General features: G+C 44.4%; 3 protein-coding genes across 6 annotated transcripts; 1 reads left to right on the top strand and 2 right to left on the bottom strand.

Annotated features, from left to right (window-relative positions):
• Nucleotide 1: 1 nt before the first annotated feature.
• On the bottom strand, nucleotides 2-7,371 carry LOC120810982 (limbic system-associated membrane protein). 3 transcript variants are annotated; one of them, XM_078095340.1, is made up of 10 exons: nucleotides 7,290-7,371; nucleotides 5,198-5,502; nucleotides 4,691-5,063; nucleotides 4,099-4,238; nucleotides 3,806-3,891; nucleotides 3,502-3,707; nucleotides 2,535-2,798; nucleotides 2,155-2,457; nucleotides 1,526-1,628; nucleotides 2-1,108 (listed from the first exon to the last, which is right to left on the bottom strand). In XM_078095340.1, the coding sequence occupies exons 3-10, from the start codon at nucleotides 4,746-4,748 to the stop codon at nucleotides 1,045-1,047; spliced, it is 1,224 nt and encodes a 407-aa protein (XP_077951466.1). In that variant the 5' UTR covers nucleotides 4,749-5,063; nucleotides 5,198-5,502; nucleotides 7,290-7,371; the 3' UTR covers nucleotides 2-1,044. The 3 variants fall into 3 exon arrangements, with proteins under 3 accessions (XP_077951466.1, XP_040021978.2, XP_077951467.1); XM_040166044.2 differs by lacking the exons at nucleotides 5,198-5,502; nucleotides 7,290-7,371 and having other exon boundaries at nucleotides 4,691-5,065; XM_078095341.1 differs by lacking the exons at nucleotides 5,198-5,502; nucleotides 7,290-7,371 and having other exon boundaries at nucleotides 3,502-3,692; nucleotides 4,691-5,065.
• On the top strand, nucleotides 5,302-18,002 carry hpn (hepsin). Of its 2 annotated transcripts, XM_040166045.2 has the most exons (13): nucleotides 5,302-5,698; nucleotides 6,394-6,570; nucleotides 13,646-13,753; nucleotides 13,955-13,996; nucleotides 14,169-14,298; nucleotides 14,372-14,491; nucleotides 14,701-14,741; nucleotides 14,913-15,078; nucleotides 15,181-15,371; nucleotides 15,825-15,920; nucleotides 16,128-16,270; nucleotides 16,509-16,673; nucleotides 16,900-18,002. In XM_040166045.2, the coding sequence occupies exons 2-13, from the start codon at nucleotides 6,534-6,536 to the stop codon at nucleotides 16,942-16,944; spliced, it is 1,284 nt and encodes a 427-aa protein (XP_040021979.2). In that variant the 5' UTR covers nucleotides 5,302-5,698; nucleotides 6,394-6,533; the 3' UTR covers nucleotides 16,945-18,002. The 2 variants fall into 2 exon arrangements, with proteins under 2 accessions (XP_040021979.2, XP_077951465.1); XM_078095339.1 differs by having other exon boundaries at nucleotides 14,913-15,371.
• On the bottom strand, nucleotides 17,401-27,305 carry LOC120809963 (B-cell receptor CD22). The gene is made up of 19 exons (XM_040164130.2): nucleotides 27,207-27,305; nucleotides 27,044-27,109; nucleotides 26,254-26,352; nucleotides 25,978-26,089; nucleotides 25,755-25,900; nucleotides 25,554-25,674; nucleotides 25,347-25,483; nucleotides 25,073-25,195; nucleotides 24,592-24,738; nucleotides 24,230-24,335; nucleotides 23,733-23,896; nucleotides 23,328-23,477; nucleotides 23,032-23,163; nucleotides 22,199-22,280; nucleotides 22,065-22,113; nucleotides 21,717-21,803; nucleotides 21,469-21,602; nucleotides 20,950-21,070; nucleotides 17,401-20,635 (listed from the first exon to the last, which is right to left on the bottom strand). Exons 2-18 carry the CDS (start codon nucleotides 27,090-27,092, stop codon nucleotides 20,968-20,970), a joined length of 1,941 nt encoding a protein of 646 aa, XP_040020064.2. The 5' UTR covers nucleotides 27,093-27,109; nucleotides 27,207-27,305; the 3' UTR covers nucleotides 17,401-20,635; nucleotides 20,950-20,967.
• Between the last annotated feature and the right edge of the window lie 27 nt (nucleotides 27,306-27,332).

The following is a 27,332-nucleotide window of genomic DNA, read 5'->3' as shown; positions in this document are numbered from 1 at the left end:
CTTGAGTTTAACATATTTATTTGCATCATGTTTTGGTAAACTGCTTCAATGTCCCAACTACATCTCAAAATGCATACAGAACAAATGGTGACACATACTTAAAACAGCTTTAAAATGAGAACCTCATTTACACATTACAATGTGTAGACCTTCTCTTTCTCATGCAATCATTAAATATATGTAAAGAAACGTGAGTGAGGCGAACGAACTTTATGTAAAATGGTCTCATTAAATACTAGAAAAAATAAGCACTTTCTTGTTAAGTCTATTAGCATGTGTGCACCACTTCCCTGACTTCAATATTATAAATCACACATAACATTCTAAAAATAGACGAGGACCCTGGGTGAGGAGTTGACGTCCAAGAATCTTTTATCAACGGATGTTATAGTCACTGTCCTTCTGGTTTTCATCCTCAGGCTCTGCTCATTATCTTTTAGGGCCTTATCACGCTAAAGAGTTTACTCAAAACCTCGGAGACGAGTCCCCGTAGTAACTGCAAACAGCTTCTAATTGGATCATTATCGCTGTGTTTTTCCGTCATCACGTTCATTCTCATCATCTCGACCGACAGGCTTCCAGCACAGGCTGCTCCTTGACATCGCTTTGAGAGAACTGCGTGCTCTCTGTGGCGTCATTCTGAAATTGTTATCAGCACATTTGTAGTCGCCATATGTATCCAACCATAAAGGAGGCATTCAAAGTCACATCTCCTCTGTTCCTGCGAAAGTTCAACCGACTGAGAACTGGGGATTCTGAGTCTGTTATCTTTGAGATAATACGTCATTTGTCTCTTGACAATAGACTTTTCTGTCTCGAAGCACAATCACACTTAAACAAATGGAACAAATATATACAGATATTCAGGCTATTTCTTCATTTCTGTTGGGTTTTCAAATAAACCTCGTTAAGCTCATAACATTGAAATTGAGGAAGTGAGGATTTCAGGATCGGCCCCACTGGCCTGACAGTCAGGTGAGGACGAGTCTTGTGATGGTTGAAGTGAGTTTGCACTTTGCTTTGTGATTTGTGCTGGACGAGTCCTCAAGGTCCTGAAGCAGTTGTCTCGGTGAGGACATACGACTGGTGTCTGGAGGACTTCTGTCTCCTGAAAGGACAAAGACTTGATCAAAAAACAGTGACATTTACATTGTCAAGTTATTTTGATCCTAGTATGTTTGTCTTGAAAAACAACAGTTTATTAACTGAAGATCGTTGGCTAATATGCAGAGTGCACTGTGGACATGACCTCACACATTTAGTGACACCTCATAATCACATCTCGTTATTGCAACAAACACATGAATAGAAAGTGTTATGTTTGAAGCACCAGGAGGTTTCAGTATCACTTCATGTATGTAACACCGGATATTTTTAACCACACACACATGATAATATAAGAGCTGCCCTTATTTTCTTGTATTTGACATTATTTTCTCTTTATTATCAACCAACCAATCTGGTATCTCTAAAGGCTCCCATTGCCAAAAGGCTGATGGAAATATGATAAAAGCAAAGAACTCACCGGGTCAAGAGAAAGGCCACTATGGCGACAACAGCCAGCAGAACAGCGACGGTCACGCCGATAAATACATGCCTGCCTACTGAAGAGTCAGATAGGGTCGTCCCTGCAGTGGACAGAAATGGGATAGAGCCTCAAAGAACGTCCTCAGGCCGTCTTTGATGCAATGTGCATGTGAATAGATGGAAGTTGCACCATCAGTGTGCACAACGTGGTATTTCACAATGCTGTGCTTCACGGCAGACAACGTCTTGTCATGTCAAATATATAAATACTGGGGGGGCGGAGTAATTCATTTTCTGTTGTATCTTGAAGGTAGAGAAGAGATAAGTAAGTTGGTTAGGTGGAGCAGAAGAGGTGAGCCATTACTTACAGGACTGCTCGCTCGATCTCCTGCTCTTTACTTTTATGAACATTTTTGAACAAAACCCAATATTTCCCAATTTAAACAAAGGAAAGCAATTGAAGCAATTTTTTTTTACATAATAACAACAGGTGTCACATCTGTCACAGCTACTCAGGTGTGAGTCTGGAACCATTTTCTGCAGGATTGAGGGGGAACAAACATGGTCGCCACTGAAAACTGCAAAAAAACGTTGATTGTTCGAACGGCGTGTTGGCCGTTGACCTACCTGTGCTACCCGGCAGCGTTATGCTGTCGGCCTGCGACCCGTGTGTGTTGCGTGCCACGCAGCAGTGCTGCGCATAATGCTGAAGGGTGATGTTGGTACTGCTGAGAGTCAGGCCTGCTCCGGTGCTCTGAGCCCTGGATCGCTTTGCTTGATGAAGGCTTCTGTCCGCTGCAGGGAGACACGCTGCCCCCTGGTACCAGGCGTACGTGCGGACAGGCGGGTTAGCGTCGCTGCTGCAGGTCAGAGTCAGGGAAAGGCCGGCCGGTGTCTGGGACACTGAGATGTGTGTGTTTCGTGGGGAATCTAGACATGAAAGAGACAAACGGTCAGTTACCTATGTGTTCCTTCAGAAGCACAAAATACTAAATCAGGATACTCACACTCCACATCAATGTGCAGCTTTTTGGAGGTCTGCACTTTATCTGCAGTGTGTATTTGACAGTAGTAGCTGCCAGAGTCATCAGATGTGACCTCGCCGATGCTCCACACCCGTCCCGTGCGCGGCGGGCTGGTGCTTGTGCTCTTGTGCCATCTGAATATTGCCTGCGGACCGGCCGCAGGGCTGCAGCAGGCCAGACGCAAAGCCCCGCCCTCCGTGATGTCACCGGAGGGGCTCGCGGACACTGCGATGGCGCTGGAGTTGTCTGGAGAAAACAGCGATGGGGAAAAGTGCATACGTGGTACTCACTTTACATGTTCAAGGAGTAATCCAATCACCATTTGATTGGATGGTATGTATTTGTATGTTTGTATTTCAAGCAGGACAAAATAAATACATGAAAACAATGGTTTTGCTGTCTTTGCAAAAGATGTCCCCTTCAGGGCTGTTACAGAAAGTCTATCCATTTGTGACCATTAGTTTTAGTTTTCTTTTTTAGTTGATATTCGTTTCTTCTACACACCGAAAATGAAATTGCTTTCCAACAGACTGTGTGACTGGGCTACAGAAGGTGAGGGGCCTTTTGATTCTTGATTCTTCTTCTTATAAATAGCTCAGTGTCAAACAGAGTCACATAAAGGAAGTGGTTCACTTGAATTCGGTCGGTATGTTATTCAATGGTTCAGGAATTGAACACAAACAGCTGTCAGGCTGTGAGGCCTCAGCGAGGCGGTGTGCTAGTGAGAAACAAACATTTACAAATACAGTCAGAACATTTAAGAAGGACAAACAAAAGTACTCATGAACTGCCGCTTTTTCTTTTCTGACTTTGAAAGTCAGATATGGGTTAAAATCAAGACAAAATTCCTAACGGCCCCTATTGCTTCTTTTTTGAAGAGATTCTAGTCATGAGATGTGATGACTGTCATCATGCTAATCATGGTCAGTGGTGAACAACATATTCCCACCTGCCACCAGGAGCTGTACGCCGCTCTGCTCCGGCATCTTCTGTGTCGGGTGGCTGATGATGAGGTAAAACACGTATGCTCCGCTGTCCGACGGTCTCAGATCGGAGATCCTCAGGGAGCAGTTTTTTGTCCCTGGGTGTCCCAGGTACTCCACCCTATTCTGGTAGGATGGATCTGGGGAGATGCCGGCGCTGTGGAAGACGTATCTGAGAGGGACAGGCTTATGACTTTCTTTCCTTGTGCTATGAGTGCTTTGTCTAAAATGATGAAAAGAATATGTGTTTCAGTGCGTGTCCGCCAATACCTCGGTGTTATACAGCGACTGCTTTCGAGACACCACATCTCAGACAAAACTTTGTACTTTTGTCCTTCTTCTCCTCCTCCTCCATCCTGATAAACAAATGGACACATCTGCTGAAGAGGACGTTTTGTAACCTTGGCTCCAGGGTTTCAAAGCACTTATTGAAAGCTTTGAATTGTTTTTTAATCATCTGCCTGTCACTGCATGTTCCTTTCTGATACAGATTTGAAATCTTGTAGTCAGTCGTCTGGTTAATGAAATAACAGCGGCGAACGATGTCTTCTTCATGGAATTACCCGAGTCGAGAGCCGTCCCTCTTCGGTTTCATTCGAAGGTTGGGGGTAGTCATAGGAACAAGGGAGAACCACAGAGGAACCAATCACAGCACAGATCGGACTGTGGGGGAGATGAACTGACCAATCAGCTGCAAGAATACCTAATGAGCAAATAATAAAAATAGGTAAAAATATTTAATAACCACCAAGTTACATTACAGCGATGTAAAATGAATTCAACTAGTTAGCTCGTTTTAAAGGTTACGAGGGAAAATATTTTACATATGATTTATTTTCAGTATTAAATGACATAATCCAACATTGTAGTTCTGAACATCTACACATACTTAAAGCAAAATGAGAACGGTCTGCTCAGAAGGACTTGGTCTCTACTTATTGGAAGAAAACAACACAATTTGATATTCATTTATTGAAATTTGTAGTCTGGTTGTTGTTGTTGTAACTTCAGCAGACGGGGAAGGTCTTTCACAAATGCCACTGACATAATCCTCCAATCTGTTGTGACCTCAAATCAGCCTTTAATGGCACCTTAATGTCACTGTAAGAATGAGCCGTCTAACTCGACACTTTCAGTTAAATGTTGTCACATTACCTTTGAGGGAGAGCGTGACCAGCAGCCAGCACCAGCGCTGTGCTTCCCGTCCACCCATCTTCTTGTCTTCCTGTGAACTCCTCACCTTCCTCCCTCAGTCGCCTGCTCGGCCTTTTTGGGGTTCCTTTGTCTTTTCTCGCCTCCCTCTGTGACTCCGTCAATCCACCGTCTCTCCTCTACTTTTCAGTTCGCTCAGTGATGTGACAACTTCTCTTCCTCCCGAGCAAAGACGGTTTTGGTCAGACTGTCCAACTTCCCTTTTATTTTCTTTACCAATGAGGAACTGTGACTTGGCTTTTATGTCAACCAGGGGAGCTCACCGTGAAGGAACGTGTGTGTAGATGTTGTCTAGGGGACACGGTGTCCACCGGCCCTGCAGAGACATGAGGCTTCATTGACATTAGCTCCCAGTAATCCCTCTATGAAAACAGCCAACATCTCTAAATCACTGACCGATCAACTCTCTGTGAAATTGTGTGTTATTACTGTGTAGCACCGTGTGTTCACCTGCAGCATGTCTGCAGCAGGTCTCTAGTCCCCTGTCTGTCCCCCCCAGAAGCGACCAGGTGACGTCACTCGCGCCCCCCTCGTGTGCGCAGCGGCGCGCGCACAGACGACCACTCAGAGCCAACAAGTCGGGATAGACTTTCACTAACTTCGTCTCGGTCTGTCTTTTCTATTCAGTCTTCCAAATGTTTCCCTCTTCCCTGTTGGAAGCGGGCGTCGGTGGTTTCGGTTGATAGAAGCGGTCGCTAAAACGTGGCTTCTTCTTTCTTTTTCCTCCTCTTGTGTCGTTGTTCGAGGTCAGTAACCTGCGAAGAAGGCACGAAGGATTTACTGCAAACGGGGATTTATCTGAGCTGCCGTTTCAACGGTGAACAACACCCTGGTCGCATATTTTTGAGGCAGAATATAATGTTTTGTTTTTTCGATTTTTCGAAGCTGAAAAGAAGGAGATAATTTGTTACTAGCGGAGGCCAGTAACGCACCTGCAGCGAGAAAATACAGGTGAGTCACGTTTCAGCCCTTTGTGCTAAAACTAAATGCTTATAGTGACCGGGCTGTGCAGTATTTTCTTATTAATAGCAACCAGCAGGTAGGAACGTTAGCTCTCACACGTTTTTAATATAATTGTTTTTTTTAATAGTTTATAGTATAATTTTATAGTTGTCAACATTAGTTTATTGAGCTGAATATTGTTGCATCTATTATAGCTGTTGAACCACTTTTACGTTTAGCACATCATGCTTTTTGCCTGTGAAAATTTGGTAATGGCGAGTTTACTTTTCCATAAACTTTGGAACTTTAATCATTTGCTCCCAGTGGTCTTATATCACGTGTTTAACCTTTGGTTAATAAAGACAACAGACGTTTATAATAACTAGCTTGTTCACCACACAGATTTTAGGAAAAAGCAGCTCAGTCAACAAAAAAATAATGTCTGAAATGGATTTTTTACATTTTTTTCAATTTCCATCATAGAAATCATAAGTTACATATGTTATTATGTGTGTTTGTGTTTGTTTGTGGGTGGGTGTTCTAGTTCAAGGCCAAACAGTTTCATTCTTGTCGTATATTGTAGATAATCTTTAAAAAATCTAATCAAATTGAATTTCACTTGGTTTAACTATCTATGTTTTGGTAAATGTTCCTAAAATATGATGTTTTTTTGTCACTTAAAACCCTCAATATTATATTACCAGGCAAGGGGGACTGGGAAAGCCTTACACCACCTGCACTCAGGAGTCAAGGAAAGAAGCAAGGAAGGAAGGAAGGAAGGAAGGACGGAAGGACGGCGACAGATTGTTGTCTATTGTTGCCCTCGGCTTCCTATTGTATTCAGATGTATGCAGAGAAAGTTGTGGCGGAGGGGAAGATGGGTGAGTGCACATGTTACATACACGGTTGACCGTGCCATCATTCACACACACACACACACACACACACACACACACACACACACACACACACACGCACACGCACAGATTAAAATGCTGAGCTGGTCTTGCTGCAGCGCATGCTGCTTGTTTTCTGTATTTGGGATCAGACAACAGTTAACCATTAACTGTTTGTTCAAAGCTGACTGGTTGTCTCTCTGATGTTCACTGGGTTTATTTTGGAAGTTTCTCTTCCAGCTTTAAATACATAAACTTTGATTACTTATATTTTTTCTTCTGATCTGATTTCTATAAATCATAACCCAAACGGAAATGTGTCCAAATGACACTTTGGCGTATTATATTTACAGTAGTGACCAATCTATCCTAGCAGTCACGAACAAACAGCTCACTGTAAGTCTCGATGAAGCTCTCCTACCTGATGCGGTCAAACACACTCCCATCAGCATCATTTTAATGGAAACCAGACACTTCACAGCAATCCTGCTACCTGCTGTAATGCAGTAGCTTTGTGGCTCCTCGTGAATTTACTACTAACAAGACAATGCTGTTATGGCGGTACAGATAATAGTTCCTATATTTGACTGCTGCTAGAAAGCGCTTCTGTAAGTCTGAACTATGCGCTAAATATATCTGTAGACTGTAAACTCCCCTTTTATATGTTTACACCCCACAGCCCTGGTAGACCAAAGCACACCTACCGTACATTGCAGGTACAATGAAGCCAGTAGCCTCCCATTAAGTGAAGTCTGACAACATCTCCAAATCTTCTTTCGTTCTCATCAGCAGGTCTTCTTGTTGCGCTGCAACTTACTTTCTGTGTCTTTACAAAGTTCAGCTTTGGATTTGTAGTCTCTGTTGCCAAACTGAAGGGAACCCACCCATATGCAATGAGTCAGGCTGTGTTTTTCATGTGTGCGTAATTACAAGGGAAAATAAGGTCCCGCCAAGGAGGGGCACACATGGTGTGTGGTCTATTTTGTGTCTGTGCTTCAGTAGAACATTATCTACTTATAGAGACAAGCTGTGTTTAGCTTCAACATGACATGCATTCGGTTTACATGTGTGAACAAGTACAGAAACGGCACCATGCACATTGCCATACATTCATACTTACAGCCATAATCAGACTAGTATTTCCTGCGCAGTATGATTGTGTTTATTTTTACTGTTCTGTCACAACAACCACTGCAAACATGAGTTTCAGCTTCTACTGTGTGTGCGTCAGAGAGGTTTTCTTCTGTTTATTGTATTGTTTTTTATTACTGCTATAAGCATACTGTGGCAAGCCCATGGGTGGGGACTTCCACGTCACGGGTTCAAGGACTCAAGCCAGTCACAGGGAGCAGTGGAACACAGTTTATTGGTCATTAATTGAGTGTGTAAGAGGAGACGCTACACGCCATATCACCCCTCGCTCCGTCGTCATCGTCGCCTTCGTCGTCGTCTTCGCCTTCTCCCCCCTTCAGCTCCGACCGGGAGGGAAGGGCGGCCCAGCTCCCTAGGGCATCCCGACGGGAGAGGGCGTCTGCATTACCATGAGCAGCCCCTGACCTATGGGTGACAGAAAAAGCAAAGGGCTGTAAAGACAGGAACCAGCGAGTGACCCGAGCGTTACTGTCCTTATTCTGTGACATCCAAACCAACGCGGCATGGTCTGTTACGAGGGTGAAGTGTCGTCCCAGCAGGTAGTATTTCAGCTTCTCCAGGGCCCACTTGATTGCAAGACATTCCTTCTCAACGATGGAGTATTTTTGTTCTCGTGGCAAAAGCTTCCGGCTAATGTACGAGACTGGATGTTCCTCACCTTCTTGTAGCTGTGATTAGACCGCACCAACCCCAGTTTCGGATGCATCCGTCTGTACCACCAGTGGTTTGGAGAAGTCCGGGGTCACCAGTACGGGTCTCGAACACAGCGCTCCCTTCAGGTCGTGGAAGGCTTTCTCCGTCTCCTCGGTCCACGTCACCTGGTTGGGCAGGCGGCTCCTGGTCAAATCTGTCAGAGGGCTGGCTAGGGCGGAAAAGTGAGGGATGAATCTCTGATAGTAGCTAGTCAACCCCACAAATGTGCATACCTGCTTTTTCGTACGGGGCCGGGGCCAATCCCAGATTGCTTCAACTTTCTTTACTTGGGGTTTGACACACCCCCTCTAAATTGTGTATCCGAGGTACTCAGCTTCTTGCAGCCCGAGCCGGTATTTTCTGGGGTTCTCTGTTAGTCCACCAACTCAGTCAGCTCTTGCCTCTGGGCTGGGCTCAGCTGATCTCCCATTGCCACTGCCGCTGGTTTGGTCTCTGCTGGAGCCTTCTTTGGGGCGATAGAACAGAGTACATCACGTGCATTCCATTTTTTTAACAAATTAACGTGGTAGATTTGGGTGGGACATCTACGTTCCGGCTGTCTGACCTTATAGTTAACCTCACCCACTTTCTCAAGAACGTCATATGGTTCGTGCCATCTAACCAGGAACTTGCATTCGGAGGTGGGGACCAGTACAAACACCTTGTCTCCTGGCAGGTTCAATGGGGTGATGACTGCTGTTCCCAGGCCTTTGCCACGTCCAGCAGCCCTCTGGGTCGCCTCCCATAAAAGAGTTCAAAGGGGGAGAACCCTGTGGAAGCTTGGGGCACTTCCCGGATCGAGAACATAAGGTATGGTAGTAGCTGGTCCCAATTCCTTCCGTCCGCCTCCATCACCTTCTTGAGCATCTGCTTTAGCGTCCGGTTGAATCGCTCAACTAAACCGTCGGTCTGGAGGTGATATACTGAGGAACTGGGTTATTTTCATTAGTTTGCAGAGATCCTTTATGATTGGAGACATGAACTGGGTTCCCTGGTCAGTTAGGATTTCATCAGGGATACCCACTTGGGAGAAAAGCGTAACCAATTCACGTGCAATTCCCTTGGTAGCCATGGTGCGCAGGGGGATGGCCTCCGGGTACCTGGTGGCATAGTCCAGAATCACCAGGATATAGTGGTGCCCTCTGTTGCTCCTCGGTAAAGGCCCCACCAGGTCCATGGCAATCCTGCTGAAAGGGCCTGAAATAATTGGTAGTGGAACCAGAGGACTGCGAAAGTGTGCTTTGGGTGCAACTAGCTGAAACTGCGGGCAACTGCGGCAATACTCCTCCACTGCTCTCTTCACCCCCGGCCAGTAAAATCAACTTTTGATCCGTTTGAGGGTCTTCTCTACCCCTAGATGAGCCCCAAGAAGGTGAGAGTGTGCCAACTGCAGGACATGTTTTACAAAGGGGCGGGGCACCAATAACAACTCAATACATTCATTATTCTTCTTGACAATCTGATACAACAATTTATTCTTGATTGAGAAGTGGGGGTAGATGATATGACTTACCCCCTCAATTGGTTTTCCATCCACTACCGTAACTTGCTGGAGAGCATGGGCCAGGTTGGGGTCTTCTAATTGGGCCGTGCCAACCGAACTGCTAGAGAGGCAGGCTCCACCTCATGGTTCATTGGAAACATGTCTTCCAGACTCGCATCCACTTCCTCCTGCCTTGCTTCGGCTAAGTCCCCCTCCGAGGGGGGTTCTGTTGACTCTGGGTGGTCCACTTCCTGGAATCCACACATTTGGGCCTTGGACTTTCTGGGGTCGGTATCACCTCGCCGGCTTCCTCTGTTCGGATATCCTCGTTTTGCTGTTTCCCCGGACTTACTGGCCCACAGTTGACGGAACATCGGGCAATCCCTCCCAATGAGCACAGGGACGGGCAGATTCGGGACAGCTCCCACTGGCCCCGTATTCTGTCCCTTTGTGGTCTGTAGGTGTAACAGAGTGGTCGGGTAGTCCTTTGTCTCACCATGTATGCAGGTAATTGCCACGGTGGTTGTCAGGGGTGAGGACTGGGCAAAGTCAGGTCGGATCAGGGTTACCATGCTCCCTGAGTCCTCTCTCCCCGCTCTCTCCTTCTCTCCTGTTCAGTGGTTTGTTTCCGTTCTTATGCTCCCCTTCATTAGATAATTGCTTTCACCCTCTTGTTAGGCCCAGAAGTCTCTACACGGCTCGGGGGTGGAGCCATCTGGCCGCAATATACCTCCCTTCCAACACCAACCCCCTCACATCTGCCTGTAGTCTACCACAATGCCTATGCTCAACTAAGTATATTCAGAACAGTATTCTTCAATAATCATTTTTAAAACTCTTTAAAACCATGTCTTTGTTGAAATTGGACTGAATGTTGACTTTAGTTGACAGTTTAGACTGTTTTTGATGGACAAAACTATCTGTTATACTGGATTCAACACTATTGGAATGTGTTCCCTTAAATCTAAATGTCAGTGGACAATTCAGCAGAGACTCTGCAGAGAGGCAGAGAGGCGTGGTATGTAAAAAGCTAGTGCACGGACCTTGAGTTTGGATTATTTTGTAAAACTACTACTTTCATGGTCAACAATGAAATGGCATCCTTAAAGTCATGAAATAGATTTTGATAAATCTACAACCGCCCGCAGAACTTGCATGTGACGTCCATCTCCATGACAACGGAGCAAAGTGTGTGATACAGAGGGAAACAGAGTTCCACAGAGTAGAATGAATGTAGCCTGGTACACAGCTGCTTCCTTTCAGTGTGGTGCTACTGTGGGTGGGTGTAACGCGTGCAGGATGAAGGGTGTGACTCCCAGGCTTTGACTGAGTAACCACAGTGAACCTTTCCCATGGCTGGTCATGTGACTCATGGATGAGGAGAGACATAAAAAAACCCAAAAGCAATCTGTAGGGTGTGGACGGGTCACAAACAGATGCGATGATTCATTCTCAACTTCGCGGCAGCTTTTTCTTCGTTTGAGGAAACTCACCGCGGCAGCAGACTATCTGGCCCAAAAGACTCACTGCTTTGTGAAACATGATGTGCAGCATTTCACTTTAGTAAGTTTGTTGTTAAAGCTTGAAAAAAAATATTGGATATATGTTCAACAGTATCATGTAGAGAAAAGTTAAAATTATACACAGGCTTCACACATAGTAAGTGGAATTGTGAGTTGATGTTGATAACCCATTTATAATCACATACAGCGCCCAAAGTGAACTATCCTGTGAAAATACAGCTTTCTCTCGCTGTGGAGAACTCTGACCTTTTGAAAACAGTTCTACAAAAGATATGCAACATACAAATACCATGTTTACTACTGCATGCTACTTGCCATCACATACTCAGTCAGTGATTGCAGGTACTGAAAATTCCTGACTCACAAATGCACACCCACACTCAGGGGGAGGTGGTCTCCGGTAGAAGCTCACAATAGAGTGTTTGTTCCGTACTGCTGTTTGATGGAGAAGAGCTCTGCGTTAGGGAAAAGAGATCCGCAAAGAGAGAAGAAAACTGTTTGGAAAACAAGGCGGGGGGGGGGGGCTCCAGTGCCGTTGAAGTCAATCAATCACAAGGAACAAATGCCATAATTATTATGCTGATTGGATGCTTGAAGGGGTAACCTGAGGTGGGGGGCAGGTACAGAGAGAGAGGAGGAGCTTAGAAACAGTGTAGGTGGTTCTGTACAACTCTTGTTCCTGGTCATTCTTGAGTTGTTCACGGGTGATTTAATGTCTAAAGAAGAAAATGAAAAATGTCTCCTCACCAACTGATGTGAGTGGTGTCCTTGAAAATTGTCCTGCAGCTCTAAACATGTTAAAGGGACTTTGATGTTTGATAGGCCTCATTTTTTAATCAAAGCATTTATTTTTCTCTCAGCTGTTACTGAAGCGGACTAAAGTCTTTATGAATGCAAATCGAATTACATATACTTCTCACATTTTACAACCGTCAGGGTCTGAAACACACAGATGTACTTGTTCACTCATGTCTGCATTAGGTTTGCAAGAACTAAAGCCGCTGCGCAAGTGTGCATGTTCAATGCCACCGCTTAAATCTAGTTATTTATCTAATCATTACTCTTATTAACACCAGTGTGTTGGCAGCTATGACTCGTCTACCACTGATACTGGGAAATATTTCTCCATTGGGGGACTTGGAACGCAAGCGAGCCTTTGACAAAGTCATTTGTCACACCTGTGCTTTTCCTTACGTGACAAGTCAAAATGTCTGCCGGGAAAAAGGCCCATTCTCCTGGAAATGTAATTACACCTGTAGTTACGGTGAAACATTCATTAATCTGAGCAGTTTGGTTTGGCTGTTAATGATTCTGTGTCAAGAGGTGCAGCCTGCTATGTTCTGCACTGTTGCTCTAACCTTGATGATGATGATGATGATGATGGTCTTGTGTTAATGGTCGTCACTGGGATGGTGAGCTGAGGTGTGTTACGATGATACGTTCTCCAGCTGGCAGCACTCATAAAGAGATGATTATTCAGCACTATTTCCTCTTCTGTTTTTTTAAGACATTACGACACATCTGACATTTCTTATGGCTCAGCACCATCGTGTCCGAGTGATGCCGGTTAGCCCGCATGCTGACCCTTGAACTGACACACCAGAATGCATTTAATAATTGTTTGTGTCAAACGTATGTTGCCCAATCTACAATAAAAAAATCAGTGTCAACTTGACAAATTTGAGGCGAGGATCAGAGGGGCAGAACGTTGTCGAAAAGAGCGCTCACATTCTGCACACGGGACAAACATGGCACTATATACCCCAGTTTAAAAGTTTGTTCTTGCTTTGTGGAGAAATGCTAGACTTTAGACTATTGATCTCATCGGGTGCTGTTTGTACTTTTCATTCTTTGCCAGGAAATGTGCAGCTTGCCCCTTCACATTAGGACAGCGAGCTGCAACCGGTCATCTTGCTGGTGTTTGTTGTAGGGCAGCTTAAGCATAAAACAGAGACCGAGTGAAATATAATCGACCAGCCTCAACCTTCGACGTGTGTTACTTTGTCATGCATGTATTCATCAGCAAGAACAACACAGATACCGTTAGTTCACTGTTATATTAGTTATTATTTTGTTTTCATCACCTGAGTCTTTTTCTCCTTTCAACCATTTTCTGTTTAATCTCATTGTAAAAAACACAGTTACTTGCAGCTCTAAATAATTATATCTACACTCGTATCTTTGTGCGTGTGGTTGTGTGTGTCTGCAGGGCACAGGGGAATCTCTCTGACCTGTGTGTTGACCCCCTGTCGTGTGATTGGGGTGTGTGTGACACTGATGACCTTGGGAGCCATTGGAGCAGCCGTCTGGGCCGCAGGTCAGACCGCATGCTGTCACACACACACACACACACACACACACACACACACACACACACACACACACACACACACACACACACACACACACACACACACACACACACATATTTACACAAACATGCCACAACAATCCTACTGTTCTGTATCTGCCATCATGTATTTCATTGACGGCCATTATTCTTTTATCCTTTCTGTAGTCACGTATTGCTCAATGGATAAAGACACAGGATTGTATGATGGTGAGTACGAGAGGACAAGATCTCTGATGAGAAGTGGTCCGTCTGTCCGTCTGTCCGTAGCAGAAAGCAAACACAAACTTAACTGCCGTTAAAACACAGTTTATGCATTTTTATATACGTTCAGTATCAGATTTATTTTGTTCACAAATGAACCCCGTGTCATTTCCTGCAGTCCAGATAAATTCTGCTGACCAACGTCTCAGAGTCTTTGACCCGGCCGAGAAGAGGTGGCGCCAGGTGTGTTCTTCCTCAGCCAATGAGCTGCTAGCTAGCATCAGCTGTGAAGAAGTGGGCTTCGTCAGGTGAGATATTATCAACCAGGACATGTCCACGTTTTCAGCGTAGCGTGACGCAGGTGTGCGCGTCTGTTTCCAGTGTGGTGAATTACTCCGTCTCGTCGGTGCCAGAGGCCAGCGGAGACGGCGGGGAGTTCTTCTGTGTCAGACAGCAGGAGCTCAGCTATGGCAAAAAAATCAAAGACGCATTGTTCCCATGGTAACAAACACCTGTCTGTTTGCGCCGCCACCTGTCTCACGGCATGCTAACCTTCTACCACACTGAACTCTCTGTTGCTCCTGCTGCCTTTTCCTCCACTTGTCCACTCGGTTGACAAAGAGAAAGCTGAAGGCTCATTTGCATGGTTTGGATGTTTCCTTGTTCTCTGTCAGGTTGTTGCTAACTCTTTCCTTCTCTTTTTGGTCCAGTGACTGTGAGAGCAGGGAGGTTCTCACACTGTTGTGTCAAGGTAAGACGTGACCTCAGATCTCATCTTTCACAGATTGTGTTGGGAATATTTATTGTTCCCTACTTCTCTCCTGCTTAATTATCTAACTTCAATTATTTTGTCCTGTCTATGATATTAAATGTATTGGCTTCCAGTTCACGCAGAGGGTAAACTCTTCCCTCTCCTCGGCAGACTGTGGCAGGCGCAGCTTCGCGGCGGACCGCATCGTTGGCGGTGTGAACGCCAGGCGGGGCAGTTGGCCCTGGCAGGTCAGACTGGAGTACGACGGCGTTCATCAGTGCGGAGGAACCATCATCTCAAACCGCTGGATTGTGACAGCAGCTCACTGCTTCAGAGCGTCAGTAGTAATCCAGCCTCATTTTTATACGGGAATCCTAATTGACTTTGAAGCACATTGCGGACAAATTCCACATGTACACACTTTTTCGTTTCATGCCAGGCAATATCGCACCGTCAATAACTGGCGCGTGAAGCTGGGCTCCATCTACAGTAAACCAGTCAACGCCAACGTGGTGGAGGTGAACACCATCGTTTACCACAGCAGCTACCTGCCCTTTGTAGATGCCAACATTGATGACAACAGCAGGGACATCGCGGTCCTGGCGCTCACCCAGCCCCTCACCTTCAACGGTAGGCCTCTGTGCGGCCTACGCACCACCAGACACACACACACACACACACACACCTGTGTGACTATTTGATTGACAGTGTTTACAGATATGGCCGAATGACAAAGACATGGAGATAACCAGATGGATCAATTATAGTTATTTGCCTGCGTTATGTAAACGGGGTCTAGAAGGAAGGAAGTTTTGAAAGCAGGTCACTTCTGACATCTAGTGTTAGACTTTCACAATTACAGCCACAATATGTCAGCTCTACTCTGTACAGTGAACGGTTTCTGTGCTGTTGATATGTTAATAGAATAACGTGTGGTTTGTAGCTTTACAAGGCAAATATGTCACATAGTATAGTTTGGAAGAACAAGACAGAAGCTGACAAAAAAAACTGATCTACACTTCAGTGTCTCTATGTATTCACTTACATCTTAATACATATGTGTGTGTGTGTGTGTGTGTGTAGAATGCATCCAGCCTATTTGCCTGCCGGCACACGGTCAGAGACTGACAGACGGACAGATGGGAACAGTAACCGGCTGGGGAAATGTACAATACCATGGTGAGTCGTCTGCATTTCACAGCTGTTCTGTAACATTTAATGTTTTATGACATTATTTTCTATCTTCGTATCAACATGTGCTATCATGACAAACAGCAGCGGTTAGAGGAATTTTTCAATGGTTCGATAACAACCAATACCTCTTAAGATAAACCCCCCCCTCCAAAGTATTGTTGTTTTTAAATGTTTTTGTTTTCTCACTTTCAGGAGTTCAAGCAGATATTCTCCAGGAAGCGAACGTCCCCATCATCAGTGACGCTGTCTGCAACGCTCCGGACTACTATGACAATCAGATCACCAGCAGTATGTTCTGTGCAGGTTATGAGAAAGGAGGCATGGATGCCTGTCAGGTCAGTGTGTGACTTTGTTTCTACATGCCGGTGCATTCGGGCTTTGGGGTTTCTAAGAGAGCTGCATGCTTCGCTCTGAACTTCATCGGGGTGCGCTTTTGTTTAATCGGATGCTTGTTTTTAACCATAATCTAAAGGTTTATGCTTTTCTGATGCGTATACACCTGGTTGTCTGATTAACCTCTGTTAATGATCTGTTGTAATGTGTGTGAAGCGCTATAATCCCCGGTGGTTTCAGGGAGACAGCGGCGGCGCCTTTGTGGCAGAGGACTGTCTGTCCAAGACCAAGCGGTATCGTCTGCTGGGGGTGGTGAGCTGGGGAATAGGCTGCGCCATGGCCAAGAAACCCGGCGTCTACACCAGGATTTCCAGGTTTCTGCCCTGGATATCCACGGCCATGAGGGTGAGAACCTGGACTTTGTTTTGTTTGTCTAAATTCTTAACGCACACCCGAGGAAGTACGTACAGTCAATCGACCGCAACCAACTGTAGAACCAGTACTTGCATTCAGGTTATGTGTAGATCCCTTACCACACACACAAAGCATTCCTTAATCTAAATCAAGGAAACAAAATGCACGCTTCAAGACTGGTCTTTAAATGTTTCTGCTTTAAATCCCTCCCCTCCAGAACTATCACAACTCACCGGGGCTTCACAAAATGGCTCGGACATGAGATTCCTGCTCCCATGTTTCCACTTTTTCAACTCTTGGATGACAATATCTAAAGACCTGGAGGTTTGTCAACGGGGGCAGTTGGAAGGAGGGATGAAATGCTGTCACTGTTCCAGTGGTGTCCTTCTTACTTAAAACATTTATTTAGGATTAACTTCTTCCTGAACCTTCGAAAGCCCACCAGGACCAAACTACTTAAACGATACCCGACAGAGCTCTTAAAGAAACATGACGTTTTATTTAAGCTGACTTGCAGTGTCCTCATGAAGTAAAGTATTGATTTATATTAAAATCCGTATACTGGATTTAGGATACAAATAAATAAATAAGATATAAGGAGATTAAGTTAAGTGGTTATAAATAACCACTAACTGGTGACCTAAACAGCAGCATGTTGAATTGAGACCTGCAGAGGCTCAGGTTGCTCAGGTTCGACTTGAGAACGTTTGATGAAAACACAGGGATTTATTCCATAAGAGACTTTATTCTATTTCTCGAGGTTTTCATCTTGTTACACTAGCCACTTTCTTCGGTACCAGACTTCCGGCTGCCAGTGTGCATAGCAAGCAGTGCATAGCAGACGCCAACGCTTTTAGTACTTTTACATTGCGCAACACTAAGACGCACAGTAGATCTAAGGTGTCAATAATTTATGAGTATTGCTAATGAGTAGCTAAAATATTCCTGGTGACTTTAGCACATCAATATTTTCACAGTGTAAGAATCTCATTTTATTTGTAACTCGTGTGATATTTTTATATGCAGTAGCCTGACATATCATTAATAATAATAATTCCCACATGCAGTGGTAATGATGATTCTTGTACTGAAATCAGTATTTCGCTATCGCCTTGTAAATATTAGTGAATGTCTTGTTTGTGTAGTTTATTTGAGGAATGTTACAGATGTCTTCATGATCTACAGATCTTAATACTATAAGTGCATTAACGATAACAACCTAAATCATGTCTTTAGAAAGTATTTCTTTCAACACTGCACATATTGATTAGCAGATTGTAAATTCTGATGTCACAACAAATAAACTGTGTATACTCATGATTTTCCATGACCAATGTATAGTATTATATACTAAAACCTCTCTGCTCCTACAGTTATATTCAGCATAAACAACAACATATTACAGCAATGCATTATGTTTTCGATTAGATAGATTTGATTACTTTTATTGTTCATTTTCTAGTGGCATCTACTTGCTATATTTGATTCTTTATTTTACTAGACATTCACCTGACACATTATTAGAGGCAAACACCAAGAAAAAGGATTTTAGGTCAAATGTGTGTTTCAACCTAATCTGTGATCAACATAACACAGATAAACCAAGATAACAGCACAACCACAAATATACAACAAGATACATTATCAAAAAATATGACGTACCATTTTTATAGTGTCGTCACTGAATCGGTATTTTGCACATGGCCATAAGAATTTAATTTGAATTTGAATTTATGAATTTATTTTTTTGAACTTGTATAAAAGGGAAAAAAAATGTTACTACTTGTACACACAAAGAAAATACAAATTATAAAAAAAAAATAGAACAACAAAGAGCTAAGACACAACAGAAAAAAAAACAGTTCGAAAAAAAGGAGTGGGAAGAAGCATGACACTTATTTGATGTCCCACCCCTTTTCAACTGCTCTTCAGCCCGTACCCACACAGAATACTACATAATACACCTACATACCACGCATACACTTCACAAATATCCAATCACAAAAACAAACATACACCACATGCATATCCCTGCAAACATACCTATAACATGTATATATATACATACAAATGTAAAATCCTTCTGTCACTGATTTTTATCTCATGACTCAAAATAATGTGATTGGTTTTGCATCCATAGAATTGCAAACTATTCACCACCAGTTCCTCCTCTGAAATAAAGTTTATGCATGTAGCAAATTATATTATGACGTGTGCAAGATGAATAAATGTTGTAGATGTACATTTTTTCATTGGTTATTGTATTGAAATGATAACAACTTGCCCACAGTGATTGTCTAATAATATCACAATTAATTTATATCCCTATAATACTAACTGTATGAACTGCTGTGAAAAAATAGACTGAAAAACACAGCACGGGTGATAAAAAGACTGTGACACTAGATCTGGTTACACGCTGGCAAGTGGGAGACGACAGGTGACCCATTTTGAATCTGGCAAACAGGAAGCAGAGGTCGTCGCAGTACAACAGAGCTTTCTCTGTGCGGCTGAATATGTCAAAAACAGCTGGTCTCACATCGCCATCCGGATCTATTGTGCTCGTCCACATGGTGGTGTTACTGCACCGCGCTGCCACGCCGGTGATGCAAATCACCGGTGGTTGACAATAACATACTGAAGAGTAAACTGTGCCCGATTTGCAAATACCTCCATGGATGTAGTCTTCTTCGTTGCATGTCTTTCTACCTGGAATGCTCTGATGATGATCTATGAGGACCTCCGGGTTATTATTTATTATTAATAGTATTTTAACATGTCCTATTAAGATGTCTGTTTGATCCAAACATTCAATCAAAATATTTGCAGCTGTCAGTAAAATGTGCCGGTATTTTACAGCAACAGGCAAACACATTTCTATTTTGTTTTAATAACTTTTTGCACATTATCCCCCCCAAACACAAAGAGAGAAAATTGTACAAGAAGAATATGAATAATGAATAATTAGACTCAATCTTCTTGACATCATTATCCTCCTAAGTGTCACACTCTGTTTCCCGTCCCTCCCTCCCAGACACTCTTCTGGTTCCACATATCTCACCATTATCATTTTCTATCCGTCCACTAAAGGTACTTTCTGTTCCCCATGGCGGCCACACCCACCACGTCTCTAATGAGCAAAGCCCGGCTCGCTCACCTGTGCCTCATTCCACCATAACCACACTCCACAAACACATATAACTATCGCAGGTAAAACAAGCAGCAGAGGAAAGATCACACATAGAGATTATTTATTGATTTATTTTGATCGACAAGTTAGTAACGTGCTGTGGATTGACCACAGAATAAAACGAGTGTGCATGCTGATCTTCTTGATAAAATATCTTTATTGCCACAATATTATTTGTTGTTGGCGATGCCTTTTAAACAACCAAACCTGACTCGTTGTCAGAACGCCATGTTTCATTGCATAGTACGTATAACATTTAGTGCAAATCCTTTTACTGAAATGAAACAATCTATGATTTGATCAGTGATAGTGATTAGCTAAAGATTTGTTAGTTATCTTTTTAAAAATTAGCTGACCAGCACATTGTCGTGTGTCAAATCTTGCATATCCTTTATAGATAGCTTCATTTGATTTGGTGACAATCTTGTTTTATTACTGATAGTCATCTTCTTTCAAGACAGCTCAAAATGATGCAAATGATGTTGTGACGAGCACTCAAACTGTAATCTACATTTACTTGTATTTCTGTGTCACATTAAAGATGTTGCCTGTACTATGGAAATGGATGTAAGAAAATTGGCCGATAGGTTTTTATCTCAGGTAACACAGTCAAAAGATGCATAGAATAAAAAAAGGAAAGACATGCGACACTGGACGTCTACTCAGCACCACATGTTGTCCCTGTGGTTTGGTGGAGAATCCATGACGACGTGTCCGACTCAGGACAGCAGAAGGCATCGTCCGTCTTTTCCTGTCCTACAATCTGAATGGAAGTAAAGCGATAGGTTCACATGAAGAAGATTGATTTGTTGTTCAGCTGAGGAAGAAATTGGGATTTATTCATGGTTAAGTGGTACTGAGTCTCTATTTTCAAGGTTATTTGTTTCATTTTAGGGGCACGACTTTGCTTTTCTAATCAAAAATCTTCTGTGTCCCACTGTATGTGAGTTTCTCATGGTACCTTCATAGGTGTTGTGCATAAAGGGATGTAAAGACCATTTCATGGAAAAAACAGACATAACAGCAAATAACGCAACTTGAAACATGTGTAACTGTAAGGTTTGTAAAGTGTACTACCTGGTTTGCCGTCTCCCATCAGCGGCGAGGCTGCTGAAGTAAAGTGTAAACAACTTTGGAGGAATCCTTCTGCTTCTTATCAGCACCCAGTGGTAGGTTGTGGACCTGCACCTGGTCCACACTAAAGCAACAAACACACAGCAACCATGTGCGTCCATCGGAACACCCGACTCCGATCATGAGAGCAGGTCTTCATCTTACTTAGAACCATTAAAACGTTTTTAATGTCCAAAACTGGGATGAGAAATTTATTGCACTCTCATAAACGAGAGCAAGGTGTTGGATAGCACAGAGGAAAGAGAGGAGAGACGGAGGGAAGTGTGAGCAGACTAGAGAGAGGGCGATGACAGGAGATGAAGAAGGAAGCAAGAGGGCCAATGTGCTTGTAAAATATAATGCGCGACAGAATGAAACAGTAGGTTGTTGCCATAGTCAACAGCTGACACATGGTGTTAATGAAAGAGAGAGAGAGACAGAGACGTAGTCCAGAGGACAGGAATGGAGGAGGACGGCGTGTACCTGGACAACTTGGAGTAGTGGACAGTGATGTAGTTGAGGGCGGGGCTGTGAGATTCCACTTCTGTGATTGGTGGAGCATCCTTCAGAGGAACAATGGCAGGGTGGCCGCTGTCACTCAGGTCCTCTGGCTCTTCCTGCGTGCAGAAACACACACAAACACACACACACATGCAGATGAAAAAGTGATGCAATGTGTTTGTTTCTTACTATATCGTTCATTGCCTTAAGGCAGTAATTGAGTTGTGCACCGGTATGTCGGACATCTTGCCCCTCTTCACTGGAAAGGTCTGTTGGGTTGACTCATAGAACCTGGTGTCAGCTGTCACTGGCGGATGCTGGGGTCACATACAACACACACACGTGCACACGCCAACACACACACACACACACACACACACACACACACACACACACACACACACATTCAAAAAGAGAGAGCAAGTCAGAGCATTGCTTTGAGTCTTCAAGAGAGAAAAATGACATTGAAACCATCCCAACGGAGGCTTTAATTTGTTCAAGCACTAAACATTTTGGGGCTACAAGTTCAAATAATACGAAGATGCCGAGTTATGAAGCCAAGTTGAAAAGTACTACACCTTGTTTGCTACTTCTCCTGACTCCATGTCTACTCTGTGCATGTTCTTACTGCGAAGACACAGGGGAAATAAGTAAGTAAGTACACTTACTCACGAGAGTGACAGTGAGTAAATATCAGTGTACTTCCTGTCACCTGATCATAATGGCCACTGTGAGAGTGATGAGTCCAGCAGACACCCCTACTGCTGAGGCCAAGGCAATGACCTTTAGACGACCTGCCAGTGGAAGGATAACAGAGGTTATCAACATGACCACAAAAGAGAAGTAATGAAAATAGTAGTGAAATAGATACAAAAATATAGGCAGAGAAAGTGCGTAACAGAGAAAGAGCTGTGCACCATCATCTTGCAGGCGTCTAGACTTGAGACGTGTGTTTCCAGCTCCGATTTCCAAACCTAACTCCACTTTTTGAGCTGTCTAGACTCAAATAGTAGTTTTCCACAACACCTCATCACCCCTCCTCTCCATTCATAGCGAGAGCGCTATATATGACTCACCATGACTCATATAGACAAACAGTCAGAATGAGACCATACACAATGGAGACGGGAACGCGGTCCTCACGCTGCGATAGTGACAGCGAGGTTTCATCACTTGTCTTTTTGAGCATCGAAATCTTTCCAAACAATCATAAATAAATAATCAGATACACTGAAATGGGTTTGGGTTTGTTTTGCTAAGCTTATCAGTGAAATCGTAACGCTTCTATTTCCCTTACTAAAGTTACTAACACTCTCACTCTGAACATATTTGACCAGGATGAGCCCCTAAAGGCCCTCGTAGTGTGAATGTACCTCTGTAACCACACTACTTCTCATTGAAATATATCCATTGGAACATTTCTTTACCAAAGGTTGACTTGAAATGAAAGAACTTACTCTTAAAACTAATAACAAACACCTTTCCTTTTGTTTTGCTGAAACACAGAGCGAGAAGCTAAAGGTTGCTAAATGAATCATTATCCACCTCTGACTCGTACAGTTAGGACCGGAGAGCTGTGGGCTCCGATCCGATTCCTGGCCTCGCAGTAGTACTGTCCGCTCTCTCTAGGGCCGACCTCGGAGAAGGTGAAGACAGGACCGGACCTGCTGCCCCACGCTGCACGGAGCACAGACAGGGAGAAGATCGGCTCAGTGTTTCGGGCGTTGTTGGCGGATCAAAACCAATGGAGGCAAACCTCACTGACAACCACAGTTTGCAGTGAGCTATTGATGATTCTGTAATGTTAACCTTGAGTGGAACCACATTTTTAAGATGCTAACATTGTACAGAGCCCCCGTCCAGAGCTAAGCGGTGCCATGTGAAGTTGTCCACTGCCGGGTTGGCCTGACTGCTGCAGGTCAAGGTCAAAGGTCGGCCAGCATCAACCACACCGGAGGGACGAGCAAGAACTGAGGTGTTCTTAGGAGGGTCTGGAGAGAGGAACACAAACATAGACGCACAAGGTCAGGGGAGGTTTTTTTCTTGTTCATTTTGAGAGAAGAGTAGAGGTTGAGAGTTTTCAATGCATCTGACAAAATGTTTCCCTCACTGTCACTCAGCGGCTTCAGGTGAATGTTTGCAACAAACAGATAAAGTAGCCACTGTAAAAGGATTATCTAAATCCAGAAACCCCCCCACATATGTCACACACACGCACGCACGCACACACACCAACCTCTACTTACAGAGTATAGTGAGTGTAGCAACTGGGGAGGTTTGGTATCCCATCCGGTTCCATGCTTTGCAGTAGTACTGACCAGCGTGGTGAGCACGCACTGAGGGGAACGTCAGGTTCTGGAAGGTTCCTGTAGCCAGCACCTGGTCACCTAGGATACGATACCAAGCATACCTACAGGAGGGAGCATGGTGAAGATAACGATGATGATGATGAGGAAAATGGTCCTGTGACTGGGGTATTTTGCGACAATAATTCGGACATTACTCTCAGTTAGATTTTACACAGGTGACTGTTTAAACATTCAAAGCTTTTGTTCACGTTCCCCAGTCCTCATTCACAACACCTTGAAATAGTCTGAATTAAAATAGTTTAAAAATAAGATGACAATGACAAATGCAAAAATCGTGATAGCAAAGAATAAAACGGCAAAAAAACACTCCAAACACCAACATGGTCAGCATGTATTAGTTGGTATAAATGAATAAACCTGGCTATTTGTCCTACCTGCCGGCAGCAGGGTGGGCCTGGCTGACACAGCTCATGTTCACGTAGAAGCCTTCTCGGATATCAGCTGGAGGAGTCAGCAGCACACGCGTGTTCTTTGGAGAGTCTAAACCGGCAGAGAAAAACAGCAGCATCTTTACTCTCATGATCATGAAAACTCATCATGTTTGTATTCAACACTATATGTTCCCTTTAAGTGACACCAGCTTTCCATAGACGTATGTGGAATGAAAGGTATTTTTTGAGATATAAAATCTAAATCTAATTGTGATCTAAGTATGTGGTTTTGACCTTTGCAGCCATTTAAAGTGGGTCAAAGATGCCGTGCCTGTGATCGCAATGCAAACACCCCACATGCTTACACGTGACATTGAGTAGAAGTGGCTTCGAGCGGTCCGTTCCCAGTGGGTTGCGTGCAACACAGAAGTACTCTCCTCTGTCTGTGTATCTGAGGGGGGACAGCTGCAGCTGAGGCCTGAAACTGTCCGGGATGCTGCCACTCTCCATGTCTGAGTGCAGGTAGAGAAATAACTGCAGATTAGTGCAGCAATACACAAGAGGAGCATAATCCTTAGATGATGAAATGTCAATGTTTCTTCTTCAAAGGTCCTGCAATCCCAGAGGAATCTTTGAAACCATTTTGTCCAGGAAAGACTTGATGCTGCTCTGCTTCAATACATCATTTAAAGACTTTGCCTTGTCCATGTGAAGGGTAGCTTTTACGTTACAGCATGTGCTTCTGTCATCAACCAGTTAGCTCATGTCCAAGACCCAGCCAACACACGTGTATCCTACCTGTCATGTTATACTGCGTAATGGTGAACATGTGCGGCTGTCCAGTACCTTTGAACCATGCAAAGCTCTCTACAGGCGGCGCTGCATCACTACTGCACGTAAGAGTGACTGACCCCCCCTCTGAAACATCTGCCACGGGGAAGACTCCTATGGAGGTGGAGCTGGGACCGTCTGGAGGGTAGGAAACAAGGACAAAGAGGACAGAAAAAAATGAAAGGTAGAGATGAGAAGCAAAATGTAAGTTTATTTCAAATTTCATTTCAATATTTCAACTCCCATAGCGGCCAATGGCCGGTGTCATTTCCAGACTGAGATTACTCACGACCCAGAGCCAGCGAGAGGGCTGGTGACTGTACGTTCTGTGGCGGGATCGGTCGGCAGGTGTATGCGCCAGCATGCTGCTGGTCAAAGCGGTTGATGATCATCCATTTCTCATGGGAGCCCAGGTTCAGCCCGTTCCTGTGAGCAGAGGATCATGTCAGACAGTGATAAGTGACAGTAAAACAATGACATGTATGACATACTGTACCTGTACAGTGCAAGGCTCCTCCCTGGAGCAGCGCATCCTCTGGCCTGGCAGCCTACGAACACAGTCTCTCCCAAGCCAAACATGTTGGCGGGCCTGACCGGGTGCACCTGGACCTGGAGGTCTGAAACCCAAATGGATGTTGACACGTTCAGAGAAGCAGCTGTCGGATGGGTCAAGTTTAGCTTTTGTGTTTGAAGCTACCTGTTACATCGAGAGCGATGGCGTTCGGGGACGTCCATCTCCCCAGCGGCTGGTCCGTCTCAAACCTGAAGTGGTACTGGCCCGCGTCGCTCAGCTCGACGATCCGGATCTGGACTGAGCAGCTGGAGTAGCTGCCTCCAATGTAGCTGGAAGCCACAATTCATTTGTCACGCATTTGTGCCATATTTCACGTCAAAAAAAGTCACGGTCTTGTTTCTCCTACCGGGTGCGTCCGCGGTACGACAGGCTGACCTCGTTGGGGTCAGTGTGGTGAGCGAACTCCCTGCGACCCTCTGCAGACACACGGAACCACATGACCCGCTTCACGGTGTGACCTGTGACGTTAAACCACGAGAATAAAGGACTAGCAAAACCTAGGAAGGCTTTAAGTTGTTGTGCTCAGCTCGGTGGCTTTGAACTTGGAAACATTCATGCCTTTATTAATAATGAGTAGGATAGGATAATCGTAATCACAGGGGTTTATAGATGGATTCGATACCTGATGGGTAGTCATAGCGGCAGGGCAGAGTGACGGTTGTTCCTGCCCACACGCAGATATCGCTCCTAGAAAATGACACGCTCCACCCGCTCTGAATACCTGCACGCCAATCAAACAGCCCCAAAGAAACGCAAGTGCTACAAGTTTATACACATAGTTGAAAAGGAGGAAACTAAAATGCTCACACAATATCCACACCTAAAGCTTGGCTGTCACATCCACATCCAAAATATGCTGACGCTGCCGTATAAAATAAGCTTGCAAAGGTTTGGGGAATGCACACTGTAAGACTGAAAGAGCTGTACATCCTAACCACTCACAAGTGAAGGTTTTCCTTCAATGTGGTTCCTCAGAGTGCGACTTGTCAAACCGCAGCTCTGAAAGTGACGCGTAGGATTTGAAGCAGAGGAAATGAGCTTTGGTGTGCGGCTGTGGTGTCATCCTGTGCTGCTGACTGCCTGCCTGGCTGACTACCTTGCACAAAAGTCAAATCAATACTTATAAATAACCTGAGCGTAAAAGGCAAGGGCACCTGGCCGCAGGACCTTTTGAGCATGATGGATCCTGAAAGTCAGTCATTCATTTTTCGACTGTTGTTACTCGTTTAAAAGCATGTGTGAAATATTTAAGACATATCAGGAGAACAAAACAAATACCAGTAAATTGTGAGGCATGCAAGTCCGTCTCTCCTTCCCTTAAATCACAATAACACCCTTTTAAACGCTGTTAAGTTACCTAATAATAAAAAATGAGTTGTAGTTTCTGCTGTATTCCTGTGTTCTTATCTTACCTGGTAACGCCGTAAGGATGATGCACAGAACTAACGCACCTGCCAACATCTCCGCTGACACGAGCACTGCAACGACACCGGAGAAGGAGAAAAGCACAGCGAGGTGAGCAAAACAATTTTTAGGAAAAAACACCATCGAGCTGATTAAATACGAGGCACAAACCCCCTTAAAGTATCTTTAGTTGGGACAGAACGGGGTTTGAGGGATGCGTACGACTCCAGCGGTGATGGAGGTGAGCTCCTGTAGCGATGACGGTTGCATGGTGATCAGAAGAGGGTGATGGGGGAC

The sequence above is a fragment of the Gasterosteus aculeatus genome, chromosome 20 (assembly GCF_964276395.1).
Source record: "Gasterosteus aculeatus chromosome 20, fGasAcu3.hap1.1, whole genome shotgun sequence".
In the NCBI taxonomy this organism is placed as follows: domain Eukaryota; kingdom Metazoa; phylum Chordata; class Actinopteri; order Perciformes; family Gasterosteidae; genus Gasterosteus; species Gasterosteus aculeatus.
This window is presented reverse-complemented; position numbering and strand designations above follow the sequence as displayed.